Below are 17,325 nucleotides of genomic sequence, written 5' to 3' on the forward strand. Positions count from 1 at the left end.
AATATTCATTTCAGTCTTCCCTGTCTGTCTACATTTTCATATTAGAAAAAGATTTCTGAATCTGGATAAAAAAAAGCACCCATACTGTTATACTAATCCAAATTTGTTCCCTGGGGAGGGGGATCCCTCAGCCCGGCCTGCACCCTCTCGCAGTCCGGGACCCCTCGGGGGATGTCCGACTGCCGGCTCACAGTCCAGGACCCCTCACTCCTTACCGCCCGCCTGCTCGCCGCTCCTTAGCGCTGCCCGGAGGCGGGAGCGGCTCCTGCCACTGCCACTGCGCTCACCAGCCTTGAACCTGGCTTCTGGTTGAGCGGCACCCCCCCTGTGGGAGCACACTGACCACCAGGGGGCAGCTCCTGCATTGAGTGTCTGCCCCCTGGTGGTCAGTGACTGTCATAGTGACCGGTCGTTCTGCCGTTTGGTCAATTTGCAAATTAGAGTTTTATTATATAGGATTATTATATAGGATATGCTTTAATTTATTTGTTTCCACATAGCACCAAGTCCCTCTTGAGCATTCCTTGTGCTTTATCCTCTAAAAGAACTTGCATTCCTATTGTGCTAGTCATCACATTTGCTCATTGGTTACTTGTAACTAATCCCACACTGCATGAATGCAGGACCAGATACGGAACAAAGAATGCAAGTGCAGCTTTCTGACCAGAGGCTCGATGCTCTGACCCCCATGCCATGTGCTATGATCATGAGTGATGTAGCTGATCTGACTGCAAACTTACTTTCAAATAATGATCCACAAAGTTAATCAAAAGGGCGTCCCTGTTCAATATTTACCTGTTATTCATTGACAGCTACTGTCTGCATCGCCACTTCGGATGTATAGAATGGGATCAGGAACACGGAGCTCAAACAGAATCTGAGGGCCTTGCTGAAGTACCAGGCACAATGAAAGCAGAATTAGGCTACTCTTCAAACCACCTCTGACACTGAAGACATCTGATGAGCTCCATAGCTGTCACACACTGCTCCTTCCTGGATTTGGAGGCCAAATTAGTTGCTGATAATAAGAGAGATGAAAGGAAAAACCATCCCATAATGGGGAGGAGGGAGATATTAGGTATCAAAATATAAACATGGAGGGAAAAATAGTAATTTCCTGTATTTTGGCAAAAAAAATAACATTCTCTTCTTGATGTGATCTCCGTGCTTTTATGTTCTAAGAAAGTCATATCTATCCTGAAAATTATTTTTCTCATTTTAATACACATTCAACATTTTAAGCTAAAAAATAATAAGAAAACATTGGGTTGTTTTCTATGTTAGGTATTTAAATGCTGTTTGCCAGTCTGTCTATCAAATGTACCCAGAGGGATGCTGACCAGCCTCTTGTCCACCCCTAAAGACAGACAGCTAATCAGGCTGATCATAATACAATTCTCTGATGTTTATTTTTTAACCATCAGCCGAAAGCAATGCTTACTATAGATTATATTATTCACATTATCCATGCAACTTGGCAGGTTTTAAACATGGATTTTAAGGGAGGAAAGTCACTCTTTTAACTGATTTTTCCTAAAATTTACTTAAGAATGGTAAACACTATTTGAGCATTTACTATGGACCAAGCATTTTTCTAGTACTTTACATGCATCAGTTCATTTACTCAACTATAGTAAACCCTATGAGAATATTATCATTTCACAAATGAGAAGAATGGGGAACAGATAGCTTATATAACTTGTTCAAGATTACCCAGCAAATAAATAATGAAACTAGGATTTGAATACATCAGTTTCCATCAGAGTCTGTGCACTTATCCACTACATTAAAGTTGCCTCTAACTCCATTCAGCACTACTAAATAAGACAATAATTTGCCTTTAATACTACATTAAGAAGGTTTGTGGCATACACAAATATCTTTAAGGCACTTGCAATCTTATTGAGAATATATTATACACACATGCACACACAGACTTTTATCCTTTAAACTTTGCAAGTTTATATCATGTCTCACCTCTCAATTTATTAGTTCCTAAAAGGTGTTTATTTGCATATATATCACTGAGTGCCACCACACATGTGATACAGAGTAAATGATGCATTAGGATTTAATGTTGGATTCACTATCGACTTCACTCTCTCCTTTTTATATCCCCCTTCAATCCACTCCATCAGGAAATCCTGTTGGATCTTTCCTCAGACAACATCGGAATCCAAATTCTTCTCACCACTTCCACTTCTACACTATGGTCTGAGCCACCTTGATTATGGTAGCATTCTCCAAGCTAGTCTCCCTTCTTCCACCCGCGTCCCCCCGAAGCATATGTGTACTCAGCTCGCAGCCAGACTAACTCTAAAAAGTAAGTTACTTAAGTCAAAATCCTTCCATGGCCCCATTTCAGGTAGAAGGCCTGTGTGCTGGCTCCCTATTACCTCCCTGACCTGACTCCTGCTACTGCCCTCCTTGCTCATTCAGATTGGCCTCCCTGTAGCCCTCACACACATCTGAACTCTTCCGCTTCAGAGCCTTTGCAGCAACCCTCTGCTCTGCCTGGAATATTTTCCCCTGGCTCTCAGGAAGCCTCACTCCTTCACTTCTGTAGTCTTGGCTCAAATTCCATCCTTTAAAATGGGACCTCACCTATCTGCATCCATAGCTGACACATCTTTACCCAGCACTACCAAGTCCTTCTTAAACTTCCCTCTAACCGCTCTCTAACAGAATATATGATTTACTTGGTTTTTAATGTTTGTTGTTTACTGCCTGTCTCTAATGTCATCCCACTTTAAAGGCAGAGTTTTTCGCCTTTGTTCACTAGAACATAGTTCCTGGTTATAGAAGATACCTGATGAAAGTGTTGAAACCACTGTGGATGGAACAAAGGCACAGAGTCAGTACATGTATTTTGCCTACCAAGAGTTACTGAACATGTTTCTGGGACAAGAGCAGAGAGCTCGTGCTGAAAAATTTCTTGAGGGAGAAGGGTTGTATGAAAGACCAACTAGAGCAAGGCAGGTGACTTTTAAACACTAAGTCAATATTACAGAAACCATGCAGTGGGAATGAAGTCAATGATTTTGAGCAAGGAAATACATTAGAAACAGTATTTTAATCTGGTAACTATTTATAAGGTAGCCCAGAAATAAAAAGCTTTGCATTCTCTTGCATAGTACTTTGTATATGGTAGGACTCAAGTGTTTAATGTAATCAAACTGAATGAGATAGGAGATAAGACTAAGCCTACAACAATCTAGACATGAAATAATAGTTTAGATTAGAGACATGGAAACAGAAGAGAAGTATTTTTAAAAGAAATCATTCTACAAACAGGCTATTTGAGACAGGAGAGAAGCAGAATGGAAGAAGATTCCAAGAGTATGCCTGAATGACTAGAAAGATTAAGATAAAGCAAAGGAAGTACAGGGCAGGAGAGCATCATCCTAAGGAAGATATGAAGTTCTGTTTGGCTTATGACTGAAGGCTGTGGAGTTCTCTTAGGGGGAGAGGGACTGCTCTGTCCTGGAAAGAGTCAGACCAGGAGATCAAGGTCTCACTTTGCAGACAGGATCATACCATGTCACACCACAGCTGTGTGAAGTTCATCAAATCACTTAATCTCTTTGGTTGGTTGGTTGGTTGGTGGTTTTTTCCATGTAAAATGAAGATAAAAACCAGTTGAGTGGGTTGCTTTGAGGATTAATTGGCAATGCCCATGGAAGTGCCTACAAATTTCTTGGTCATTGCATGTTGAGTAAAATGGATCAGAAGTACAAATGTTAAGTACTCTAGGAATATAAAACTTGAGTTTGGAAAGAGGCAGATCTTGAGATGAAAACGTGGGATTCATCCATTTTTGTGAGATAACTTTAGTGTAATATCAGGTGAAATTCCCAAAGGGGAGACCTAATTGCCCCCATACTGGAGAATACACTGATTTGCACAGAATAGACACTGAATGACTAATGTTCAAATACAAGAAACTTCCCTCTATAGGTAAGGCTTTAAGTTCCTTATGGTCTTTTTTTTTATTTTTTTAAATTTATCTTTACTGGTGAAAGTATTACAGATGTCCCCTTATATACCCTCATTGACCCCACCTCCATGTACCCCCAGGCCTTCACCACACTATTGTCTGTGTCCATGGGTTATGCATATATGCATATAAATTCTTTGGTTAATCCCATCCCACCCCACCCGCCACCTTCCCTCTGAGATTTGTTAGTCTGTTCCATGCTTCTATGTCTCTGGATCTATTTTGTTCATTAGATTCCATATATTAGTGAGATCATGTGATACTTACCTTTCTCTGACAGGCTTATTTCACTTAATAGAATAATCTCCAGTTCATCCATGCTGTCTCAAAAGGTAAGATATCCTTCTTTTTATGGCTGCATAGTATTCCACTGTGAAAATATACCACAGCTTTCTTATCCACTCATCTAACTGATGGGCACTGGACTGTTTCCTGATTTTAGCTATTATAAGTAGTGCTGCTATGGACATAAGGGTGCATATATTTTATCTGATTGGTGTTTTGGAATTCTTAGGATATATTCCTAGAAGGGGGTCAAATGGCAGTTCCATTTTTAATTTTTTAAGGAAAACTCCATACTATTTTTCCAGAATGGCTGCTCTGGTCTGCATTCCCACCAGCAGTGCAGTAGGGTTCTCTTTTCTCCACATCCTCACTAGCACTTGTTGTTTGTTGATATGTTGATGGTAGCCATTCTGACAGGAGTGAGCTGGTACCTCATTGTTTTATTTTGCAGCTCTCTGATGATTAGTGACTTTGAACATTTTTTCCTATGTCTCTTGGCCTTCTGTATGTCCTCTTTGGAGAAGTGTCTATTTTGGTCCTTTGCCCATTTTTAAATTGGATTGTTTGATTTCAGTCTACTATCCTTGAGCAGAGGACGGATGTTTTTCTGTCATCAGGTTGAAAGGGGAAGAACTGCTGGGCCAGACTAACCTGGATTTGTCTGCGATAAAGAGTCAAGAGATCAAACTGTGTAAACTGGGTACAGTGAGCAACCTCTCTGAGCCTTCCTTTTCTTGAGTGCAAAATGAGTTTATAACCTACCTACTTCAAACATGGTTGTTTTGGTTAATTACAACAACGCCTGGAAACCACAGAACACCATAGTTCTGCTTCCTTCCCTTCTGACATAGCCTCATCAATTACTAAAATCTATTTCAGCCTCATCTATATTTCTGCATAAGGAAAACCAGCCACCACAGATGCAGGAATGGTGAAGCTGAAATGTAACGCACTGTCAAGAGTTAAAACTTCTCTTGTCCCCAGAAGGACCAATTTAGCCTCACAATGAAAGGCTTTGGCATCAATGAGTATTTCCTTTTGATGGCAGAATAAACGTAGCTGTATTCATTCTCTTCTGTCTGTATCTCAGAGCCTCACATTTTGAGAACACTCTGTACCACAGCAATCATTTGTGTCCTGCAAACTTCTCCTGAACAGACCCAAAAAAGGTATCTGTTGTGCAAGGGAACCAAACTTGCCACTAGATCCCTGTAAAAATATACTTTACTTAAAATCTTCTGGCTCATAAGTATAGTTTTCTACTCTTCCCTTCCCTGAGGAAGTTCACAAATACCATGGTAAATTTTTTCTTTTAAAAAAAAAATCAGCATTTTTTACTCTTACCATCCCCGTATAAATTGTTACTAGTTCTGGGCAAGCATCATTCAGAAAAGAGGGTAAGCCACCTTCCTATCAAATGAATTTATTGGTCGTCAGTTTTAGAAGACCTCAAGAATCTCTCCTTTGAAAAACCTAGTGACATGACTACCACTGCTTTCACGGACATTAATTCAAGACCTAGAACACCTGATGCATTTCTCCAGGGAATGAGGATCAGAGCTGCTGCTTATCCTCTTACACTGCAGGGGTGGGGAGCCTTTTTTCTGCCAAGGGCCACTTGGATATTTATAACATCATTCGCGGGCCATACAAAATTATCAACTTAAAAATTAGCCTGCTGTATTTGGTCAAACACTTAATTAACGCACCCCTAATGCCCTGGCAGGGCCAGACCAAATGATTTCCCGGGCCTTACACGGCCCATAGGCCAGACATTCCCCACCCCTGCACAGGCCTTCCAACAGTTAGGCACGCCTAAGAAAAGGATGCTGCTTCCCTGGAAGTGAGCAAGCAGCTTCCCTGTAAATGGGTCTCCACCAGGAGATCCAGCTGGTATCTAAAACACACAGGACAGGTGGCGTTGTGCCTGACAGAGCCATGCTAACTCGATTTCACTCCTAAAATAGTTTTGTTAGCGAAGTTGGAGAGAAATAGAAGAATCATCAAAAAGACTATGCACCTCCTAGTTTTAAGACCAAGGCATGCAATTGGCTGTGATTCACTCTGAGCACCCTTGACAGGTAGTAGTCAAGAAAACAATGCTGTTATGGAAGCTTATGTTGCCTGAAATGCAAGCAATGAACACTGCTAGTGAGAAATAGGCCTCTCCTCATTGATACCCAGTGAGAGAGAGCAAAGAGTGAGGCTGTATATGGAATCAAATATATAAATACTACTGCATTTAGTATTTACTGCAGGGATCCTTGATAACTGAGCTGAGGGAGGGGAAGGGAAATTGGGTTTTAAATAAGATGCAATGATAGTCTATTTAATCACATAAATCTCAGGCACTCCATTCCAAAGAATCCTCACACTGATATGTGAATCACAAAGGTTTTGAGTTTGCCAATGGAAAATCACTCAAGAATGCTTTCCTTACAGGCTGGTCATTGAACCAAAATCCTCACAGGACCCAGACCTCTCTCTGCTTTGAGAACCAGATCAAAACATCTCAAAGCTGAACACAGTAAATAGAGTTCTCTTTTTAAGCAACCTAGAGAATGACACAGCCGACGTGGCATGTGAAAGAATGAGTTTGTAAAGCAGCCAGAAAATTCCATCTAATCACTTAACAGTTACGTCTCATACATATACATATTCTGACCTAAAAAAAAAAAAAGCACCTATTTTTCTTTAGCCCACTACCCTTCTTATCGCTAAATTCATCCTATAACTTTCAAAATTATTTCCACGCTTAAATGATGGGTTACCTAATCAGAAATTATGAAGGTGGTAAGGAAGGATTTTTAGGCTGAAAATCTTGTCACTAATGCCACTGACAGTATATCACAGTACTTGCTGGGGGAAATGTAAATGCAAACAAAAGAATTAAAATTCCCCAACAAGAAAGTGGTAAAAATTCAGAAAAGAGATACAAACTACATCAGAGAAAAATGTGTCATGTAAGAAAGGAAATCTCAGCAGAACATGGTTTCTATCCAGAAGCTACCCATATAGCTTCCTGCTGCTTTTCACCATATCCTGCCTTTTCAACTTTGAGTGAGCAACTTCAGCTCTGTGAGGCTCTGCTACCTGGAAATGGTGGTAATGATCATACTCGTGGCATAAGTTTATTATAAGGATTTTTTAAAGTATGTTAAGCCATTAGCCCACTACCTGCCAGCAGTATTTGGTAAAAGATTAGTAATGCTAGTCATTATCATCTTCATCATCACGTTGATCCTCAAAAATGACTATTCAGAGGTGAGAAAACAGAAGCTGAAATAGTTAAGTATCTTAACCACTGCCCCACATCAAATAGAGAACTGTAGAATTGGGATCAAACTCGGGTCTGTTTCCAGAAGGTTTAACCATCTCTAGCAATGATTTCAAACTATTGTGTGGACTTGAAAAATCTCTCAAAATAGGTTGCTCACAGTCAGAGACTAAAGCATAATTCTCCCACTCTCATACATAAGCTAAGTTCAAAATTCATTCAAGACACATGTACACACTCACACCCAGACCAAACTGTTCTTAAGGGGAGAAATTATAAAAACCATAGTTTATGAACACTATAAGTTTGCTGTATTATTTTTCAAATCTGGCATAAGCACATTAGTCTCTCTGCCACCCGTTAGCGATTTTGAACACTGTTTCAACAGCATGCCTACAAAAGGTCCTTTGTCACCCTGTTCCTCTCACCTTGACCTTTACTTTCTGCTCTCAAGTTTCTTCAGTTCTCATACACACTACAGGTAGGTCACTAACCAATTATTTTTTTTTAAACCTAGGCAGTTACTTCTCTCATAATGAAAATATACACTCTGGTGAAGCCAATTACTATTCTTCCACATTAAGTCATGCCTCCTGTGCTGTCCGTTTTCCCTCTCTGGCATGCATTTATCTTGAATTACAAGTGGTCAGTGAGGAGAAAGCAGCCATAGAGCACCTCCAGCCAGGAAAAGCGATGACTGCAGACAGGTCCTGAACTGGACTTCCGATTGGGAGAGGCCTCCAAGATATCTATGAATCAAAAATAACTCCATACTACAAAACAGCATGATTGCACATTCTTTCATTTAAAGCACACTAAATGAGTTTCTAAATAAAGGAGAAACTAAGGCCATGGTTAGGTTTCCTGTGTCAGGTCAAATTTACCCCCAGAGGGATTCTCTAACATGCTGTTTGTGCCACACTCTTCCCCTCCGAAAACCTCTCAGGGGGTCTCACAGGAGGACAGTCCGCACCCCACACCTTTGCTTCCCCTTTCTCTCCAACCTCCACTCCTGTAACCCTTCTCCAGACCTCCACTCCTGACATGTACCATTTCTTTTTCCTTTTTTTTTGTATTTTATCTTTTTTTTTTATTGTCTAAAGTTTCACATATGTCTCCTTTTTCCCCAGTTGACACCCCTACCCCAGCCATTCCCACCCCAGGCAAGCCCCCACCACCCCCGTGTCTGCGTCCATCGGTTATGCTAATATATATGCATACAAGTCCTTTGGTTGCTCTCTAACCCCCCCCCCCCAACCACCACCACCATTTGTCTCTGGATCTATTCTTGTTCATCAAATTATGTTGATCGTTATATCCCACATATGAGTGAGATCATGTGATATTTATCTTTCTCCGACTGGCTTATTTCACTTATCATAATGCTCTCCAGTTCCATCCATGCTGTTGCAAATGATAAACGTTCCTTCTTTTTTATAGCAGCATAGTATTCCATTGTGTAGATGTACCACAGTTTTATAATCAACTCATTTGCTGATGGGCACTTAGGCTGTTTCCAAATCTTAGCTATTGTAATTGTGCTGCTATGAACATAGGGGTGCATATATCTTTTCTGATTGTGTTTCTGGTTTCTTCGGATATAGTCCTAGAAGTGGGATTACTGGGTCAAATGGGAGTTCCATTTTTAACTTTTTGAGGAAACTCCATACTATCTTCCACAGTGGCTGCACCAGTCTGCATTCCCACCAGCAGTGCAGGAGGGTTCCTTTTTCTCCACATCCTCGCCAGCACTTGTCATTTGTTGATGATAGCCATTCTGACAGGTGTGAGATGGTACTGCATTGTCGTTTTGATTTGCATCTCTCAGATGATTAGTAACTTTGAGCATGTTTTCATATGTCTCTGAGCCTTCTGTATGTCCACTTTTGAAAAGTGTCTATTTCGATCCTTTGACCATTTTTGATTGGATTATTTATCTTCCTTTTGTTAAGTTGTATGAGTTCCCTGTAAATGTTGGAGATTAAACCCTTATCGGAGATAACATTGTCAAATATGTTCTCCCATGCAGTGGGCTTTCTTGTTGTTTTGTTGATGGTTTCTTTTGCTGTGCAGAAGCTTTTTATTTTGATGTAGTCCCATTTGTTTATTTTCTCCTTAGTCTCCATTGCCCTAGGAGCTGTGTCTGTAAAGATATCACTACGACATAGGTCTGCTATTTTGCTGCCTATGGACTGACATGTACCATTTCAGAAATACTTATTTTAAGCCCAAGTCACCACCTCAAGTGCCCCCTTCTCCCCAAAATCAAGTATCTCCTCCACCATAAGGATGTCAGGACCCACCCTGACTATTAAAATAAACTTTTTGTGGTGCCACTCCCATAGTTTGTACTCATTTCACTGGTGGTACTTCTCACAGAATCCTAATTACTTATCCTAGCTTCTAGAGGCCAGAGGTTTTCTTAATCACCTCTCAATAAATCAGTTTATGTATAATAGCACCTGACCCATGGGTGACAATCAAGATGGTTTTTTTAAATGAATGAATGAATGAATGACTTTCTACTGGGTGTATCCGTTAATAATGTGGATTTTTTTCAATGGATGGAGTTACACATATGTTGATATATATGCGATTTGATATGTATGCTATTTTGTTGTATTGACAGCAAGCTTCAAAACATCGTATGTCAAATTTGCTAAAGGTGTTATCATAGATATTTTTACACTTAAAAATGTCGAATTTCATCCCCAAAAAGAGCATTTGTGGGAAGTTTTAATTCATTACTTTATTTTGAAGAAAAGTGCTGCTGAAAGTTATGGTATACTTTGGGAAGCTTATGGTGAACATACTCCATCTCAAGATACTTGTGAATGCTGGTTTAAATGCTTTAAAAGTCATGATTTCAATGTGAAAGACAAAGAATATCCAGGTCAACCGAAAAAGTTTGAAGACCAATAATTACAAACATTATTGGATGAAGATGCATGTCAAACTCAAAAACAACTTGTAGAAAGATTAAACGTTGTTCAACAAACAATTTATGATCCTTTACAAGCAATGAGAAAGATTTTAAAGGAAGGAAAATGGGTGCCACATCAACTGAATGAAAGACAAATGGAAAACCAAAAGTCATCAGTAAAATGTTGCTTCAACAGCACGAAAGTCTTTTTTGCATTGAATTGTGACTGGCGATGAAAAGTGGATTTATTTTGTGAATCCCAAATGCATAAAATCATGGGTTGATCCAGGTCAACCATCAACATCGACTGCAAGGCCAAATCACTTGGGAAAGAAGACAATGCTTTGCGTTTGGTGGGATCAGGAAGGTGTGGTGTATTATGAGCTTCTAAAACCAGGTGAAACCGTTAATACTGATCGCTACCGACAACAAATAATCAATTTGAACCACGCTTTGATTGTAAAACAACCAGAATGTGCCAGAAGACACGGCAAAGTAATTTTGCTTCATGATAACGCACCATCACGCACTTCAAAACCAGTTAAAGACACATTAAAAGATCTTGCCTGGGAAGTATTGACCCACCCACCATATTCACCAGACCTTGCTCCTTCAGATCACCACTTGTTCCAATCAATGGCACATGTACTTTCTGAGCAGCACTTCAAAACATACAAAGAAGTGGAAAATTGGGTCTCTGAATGGTTTACCTCAAAAACAAGAAGAGTTCTATTGGGACGGTATCCACAAATTACTTGAAATATGGGGGAAATGTGTAGCTAGCGATGGACATTACTTTGAATAAAGCACTTTTGATGCTTCTCTTGAAATTGTCACGTTTTCTTTGATTACAAAATCTGCATTATTAACTAGTACACCTGGTAAGCTAGTCTGATATTGCCCCTAAATAGTACACTCTCATGCCACCCACATTACCAAGCTATGCCACTTCAAGTCATTGACGGGCAAAATCATTAGTGTGAGGCTAAAATTAACTAGGAGAAGCCACCAGAAACCATGCAGAGGTCTGAAAGGCATGATGTGGAAATGAGAATTCATCTGGATGTTGAAAAGCTTGAAGCAGTTCTTGCTACAAAAGTTCAATGTCTGTTTAACATGCAGATTCCACCAGAGCTCTTTATGAAGAGTTCATTGTATATTTCTCTTTTTTCAATTCTTTATTTACTGGTCCAAACACAATGGCATAAATTATTCTAACGGAGGGGGGAGAAGACTGTATAATAGCAATCAATCAATCAGATTAAACAACCAGCCAAAGAATTTGCTGCTGTTGGAGCCTCCTTGACCTTTCCCTCCCCTTCAGCAGGGTGACCATCTATCCCATCCCCCAGCCTCTGAAAGGCCTGCCTGACAAGGCACTTGTCTTGTTCTCCTTAATTGGGATAATATGTGCATGTGGTTAGCACTCTGGCACAACACAGATGATTAAAAACTGGTGAGTTCCTTCCTTCCTTCACTCATTCTTCTCTTCAAATCCCCAGAACATTTTAATTCCTTCTCTCTTCTAAGCCTGAATGTTCCCATTTCCAAGCCCATACTTCTTGGCCAATGCCAGCCTTAACAAGGTACTGAGCAGGAGAACAGCCACATTCTAGGTTTGTTTTTTTCAGGCAAGGGGGCAGACATCACCCACTATAATCATACACACACACACACACACACACACACACACACACACACACTCACACACGCCCCAAGTTAATTCCTCCACCACCCCCCCTTGTGGTGTCAGAAATGATTCTACTAAAGAAGACTCCCTTTTTTCCCTTGAATTCTTCCACTTGGAGTTGCGTATTAATATGCAAATGACCCTTAATGTTAACATTATCCGTTAACACCTGATCTGCAGTGAGGGCTAGAGACAAAAATGCCCAGGGAGACAAGGCCCTGGGCATGAAACACTAACCAGGCATCCAGATGGAAGGAATTTCACAGAAGAGGAAAAGGGGCTGGGATGGAGAATACAGGAAAGATTCACCTCACAGTTTTGCTTGTGGCCTCTTCTGCTTTAAGGTAATGACTGACTCTCTAGTCAATTACAACACTCCCTCCAATCTTGGCTGCACTTTTGAGACTAGAAACCCAGGGTTAAACCCATTTTTAAAAATAGGTACCACAGTGCCCATTGCAATGGCATAGCATATGCTCAATATTAGTGATTTAAGTTCTAGTACCCCCAAGAGTCAATCTTTTCTAAATATTGGTGAAATGGCTGTTCTTGAACACAGCTTTAAGGATGCTCACTCCTTTTCAAATACCTCTACAGTAGTGTCCAACCAGATGGCTGAATGGTGACAAATTTTGAGGTTTTAAAGGCCCGATCTCAGTTGACTCCTTCCTAGCTGGTAAACTTTCCTCACTTCCATATATTAATACAGGTGGTTTCGATGGATTTATTGCTATAATTCTATTTCATGTCCACGAAAGTTTCTTTTCCTGACTCAAATATTTTCTGCCTATCATTAAAAGCCAAGTTTAAAGTTATCATAGTTACTATGGAGAGGGGTGTCATTTCTCTTTTTTTTTTTTTTCAGTCTTTCCATATTGAAAATAGAAAAAAAAATTAAACTGACAATTGGAAAGCACTTTAGCATCCCCAATCAAATCCATTATATGACAGATGAGTTCACTACATTCCAGAGATATTATTGCAAACTATAAAGACAGCTGAAAATGGGGAGAGGGACCTAAAAATTTCAGTACTTAGCAAGATGATTACTTAACATAAAACAATAAAATTTGTAAAATATTTACAATGTGGTTAGTGTTTTTGGAAACACTGTATTCCTTACCCTTTGCCAAGAAACTTAGCATCACCAGTTATAATTTGAAATTTTAAACTGGCCGGGTCATAAGCACATATTTGAGAAATGAGGGTAACTACCATAATTTTATACTCAAATTATAGACATTTTGAAATAATCTGAGGGGTTTTTTTTATTCCTGTGTACTTTAAATTTTCAATATTATTAAAATGATTTAATTACAATAATTCACCAAACATCTAAACACAATATAAATAATATTTTAAAATCTGAGAATTCACAATAATTGTTAAGCCACAGAATTATAGCTGAAAAGAATGAGCAGACAAACAGTTGGAGATGGGAGGGCACCTGATTTGCAGCATTTTCCAATTTTCACAGTGTAAATACTGCCCCAATTTCAATTTACTCACATCAGTCAGGGATCAGGGATGAAAAATGTGCCCATCCGGATTGGCTCCAGCACATCTGGATATGAGACCAGAGAGTGTAGCCGTTTCATTGCTGAGCCCTTTCCACAGAGCTGACCACTTCTTTATAAGCTACTGTGCCCCGAACACATAGGACATAACTGCTATATATTATTATGCTTATCTACTCAACCCTCTTTACAGTGGCTTTCAATCTTTATTTGGATGTAGAACAGTAAAAAACACATTTTACCTCATGACCCACCCTGTGAACACACATACGTGCAGTTTTATGTACACACACAGATGCATAAAACCAAAACAGAAGCCTCACGAGATAAAACACGCCCTTACTAAGTGCAATGCACTGATAAGAGAATATTCTATTCTCTTCCATTTCATTTTTAAAATTCTGAACTTGATCCACTAAATTGGATTCATATCTCACTATTTGCTTAGGACCCCCAAAATTAAAAAAAAAAAAAACAGTGCTCTAATAGCCTCTAAACTCATGTGTATCTCTTCCTGTCTAGTAGTACTTATTGAGGCCCAAGAAGGTTAAATACTTGCCCAAATATGAACCTCCCATCATTGATAAAAGATCCCTCCAGGCAAAAGCGAATTCATTACTCAGAATCAGGATATTCACGGCTTGACACTGGAAGCTGAAAGGCCTTCCATGACAGCTTCCTCTTCCCCAGAAATTGACAGAAAAGTTCTGTAAAAACTGTACTGATGAAAGTCCGGCCCTTTACACTACACAGAGCCCTATGGCCAAGCCTGCCTGTTGGCCTAGGACCGTGGTCGGCAAACTGCAGCACTCGAGCCACATGCGGCTCTTTGGCCCCTCGAGTGTGGCTCTTCCACAAAATACCATGTGCGGGCGCGCACGTACAGTGCGATTGAAACTTCGTGGCCCATGCGCAGAAGTCGGTTTTGGGCTCTCAAAAGAAATTTCAATGGTTGTACTGTTGATATGTGGCTCTGCGGACTAATGAGTTTGCCGACCACTGGCCTAGGATGACTAGGCAAATTCAGTGATTCCCGTTTCTCTATTAATAATATTCACCCCTCAAGAGTGTTGAAGAGATACCTAACTTTTTCACAAAACATTTTCAATCCTCTAGGGAAATGCTGTGTAAATGCTGATTAATAATAAACATCTTTTATGTATATACTATCCATTAAGACCAGCTTTCTAATAACCAGAAGCCAAAGACTTAGTTGGAGAAAATACTCGGGAAAATAAAACCTGGACCCATGGCCTTTTCTCCTCCATGTGCTCACGCATCACTTTTTTTTTTATAGGTGTATTAAACGTACACTATAGTTTCAAGACAATCCAGATAAGCATCCTCACTAAGATACACAACACCATTCATCATCACAGTGACAGTGCTCCAATTTAACATCCTGGGGATTTCCTCCCCTTCTTCATCATTTATTTGCCAATATTTCCTTGTTATGAATATCCCCCTAGTGACTTTGCCTGGCAGTCACAGCTGTGCGGCCTACCGTGTCTACCTTGACTACAAATAACACCAATTCTTTAAAAAGCCAGCCCTGGAGATCATACCTACGGTTACAAGAAGAGCCTTGCCGTTGACTGGATTCCTGGTGACCTCATCCAGGCTCCTGACCTTAAATAGACAAACCTCGGCCTCGAAGCGGAGTGTAATTTCAGACACGTGAAACTGGCTTAATTACAAACGAACAACAGTTGGCCGTTGGGCTCCAATTACTTGAATGGTCAATAATCAACTGCTGATTTAAGATGGCCCTTAAAGGACCCCCTTCTTATACAACAAAAGGCTTCTTCAAAGTATCCATTAATCACAACAAAGCCACAAAATCACTAGAAATTACAGAAACCTGACCACCAATAACCACAATACATATGACGCACAGGTAACAAGAATTTTTGAAGTAATAATCAGAAATAATTTTGCATATAATTACACTGATTCTGATGAAGGGAATGATGCTGTCTAAGCAGCAAAACATGAAGAAATAAAGCGAGAGGCAAATAAGTGACCAAGATTCAGGGATACCAGCCCATTTCAGAGAGCAACCTTCACTGGCTCCAGGATTCCCTGATCGTTTATAAAATGGAAACCATGAAAGAAAATGCCCTGTGAGCAACTGGAGGAGTGAATGAACCAACTTGTATTCAAAAAGAATTTTTAAGGAAAAAGGGTATTTTTTTTTTAAATAATGAAACTCTACTGCAAAAGAAGTTAAGAGTTTCTGGACAAAACACACCAAACTATATCTGCAAAGTATAGCTAGAAAGACTAATGCTTCAATGGAATAATGTTTACCTTAACTTTACATTTTTATAAGAAACCTTAATTAATTAATTAAAGGTTAATGTTGCTTCAATTAATATTCCATAACTTTTGTGAAAAGCATAAATTTTATCCTTTTTGAGAAGATGCCAATTTAGACTATTGTTTTTAAAAACAAAACAAAAAGCTGAAACTTTCTTCTTTGTAAACGCAATACAAGGCAAGCTATGATACAGTAAAATGCCTTTCCTCCCCAGAGCAGTGTTCACTTCAGAGAGTAACAACACCTTGTTACCAACTGTGCAGATTCTGTTAAGTAATGGACAAAGCAAATGGCAGAAAAGACAGAAGACTCAACTTCAATTTAACTGTCCTGTAAGGTACATAGTAATTAGCTGCAAAGCTCTGAAATCTTAGCTAGCATGTTAAGTCTGCTACATGACAGTATAATTTGACTTCTTAAAGGATTATGCAAATTACAACTCATCATTCCATTACAGGACTGAAAAAAAGTGACAGCTAATTTATACATAACACACCTTTCAAATCCCTAAGATGCACAGCACCTGTGCAATGTATTTTGCTGAGATTTTCTTGCATATAAGTATTTGTTTATTGCAATAAAAAGAAGCTTACCTAAAAGCTTTAATATAGTCATTTTTTAAAACTCTTAGACCAGAATTTCAAAAGCATTCACTTTTTTTTTTCTGTCTGGATTCCAGACACATTTTTTGGTTATTTTTATTCTATTCGGTTTTTGTTCCCCCTCCCCCCGACTAAATTAGAAAAATATAAGGTTTCAATACAAGGATATTTTTTAATAGCTGGCAACCACACGCTGATGCACGAGTCAGAAGGAAGACTCACAAAGATTTCAACATACTTCTGGTAGGTAGATTCACAGTAGATTCCGTCATATCTGTAGATTTTCCTACATTCAGATTGGTTGGGCAGAGGATGCTGGGCAGTTATTCTGTAGAGGCATCAAAAACAGATACACATGACTAAAGGTTCTCTACAGTCAACTGGAATGCAGGATAACAAGTATGTTGAAATTTAATATAGTTTTCTTTTTATGCTTTTCAGCTATATACATAATTGCAATGTGCACATACATTTTAGAACATTAACTTCCACTTTTAGGAAAACTGCAGCAAAGGAAACTTTTCAGTTCTTCATCAGAACAAAAACAATTTTTTAACCTCAGAGTCATAAAAGTGGAAGAAACTAAAGACATAAGGTCTAAAGCTTAACTCACTCTACAATTCCCATGATTAAAGGAAACGCCCAAAACAAATGTCATTAGTTTTTTTCTGTTATAGGATTGTCATTAATTCAATCATGCATTATCATTGTAGG

At 39.3% G+C, this 17,325-nt stretch overlaps 1 protein-coding gene across 9 annotated transcripts in view; it reads right to left on the minus strand.

The window, feature by feature from the left end:
• Positions 1 to 17,325, minus strand: part of NPAS3 (neuronal PAS domain protein 3) — a gene marked incomplete at its 5' end in the record, with an annotated part of 879,539 nt that overhangs the window by 749,026 nt on the left and 113,188 nt on the right. For 3 of the 9 annotated variants that reach the window (XM_079769760.1, XM_079769759.1, XM_079769765.1), the window contains one exon: positions 16,850 to 16,939. The exons of the other annotated variants lie outside the window; for them this stretch is intronic. In XM_079769760.1, the coding sequence (XP_079625886.1) occupies positions 16,850 to 16,939 (90 nt within the window). The remainder of the gene's footprint in view (positions 1 to 16,849; positions 16,940 to 17,325) is intronic. 9 annotated transcript variants of the gene reach the window in all.

This window comes from Cnephaeus nilssonii (assembly GCF_951640355.1).
Source record: "Cnephaeus nilssonii genome assembly, chromosome: 4".
In the NCBI taxonomy this organism is placed as follows: Eukaryota; Metazoa; Chordata; class Mammalia; order Chiroptera; family Vespertilionidae; genus Cnephaeus; species Cnephaeus nilssonii.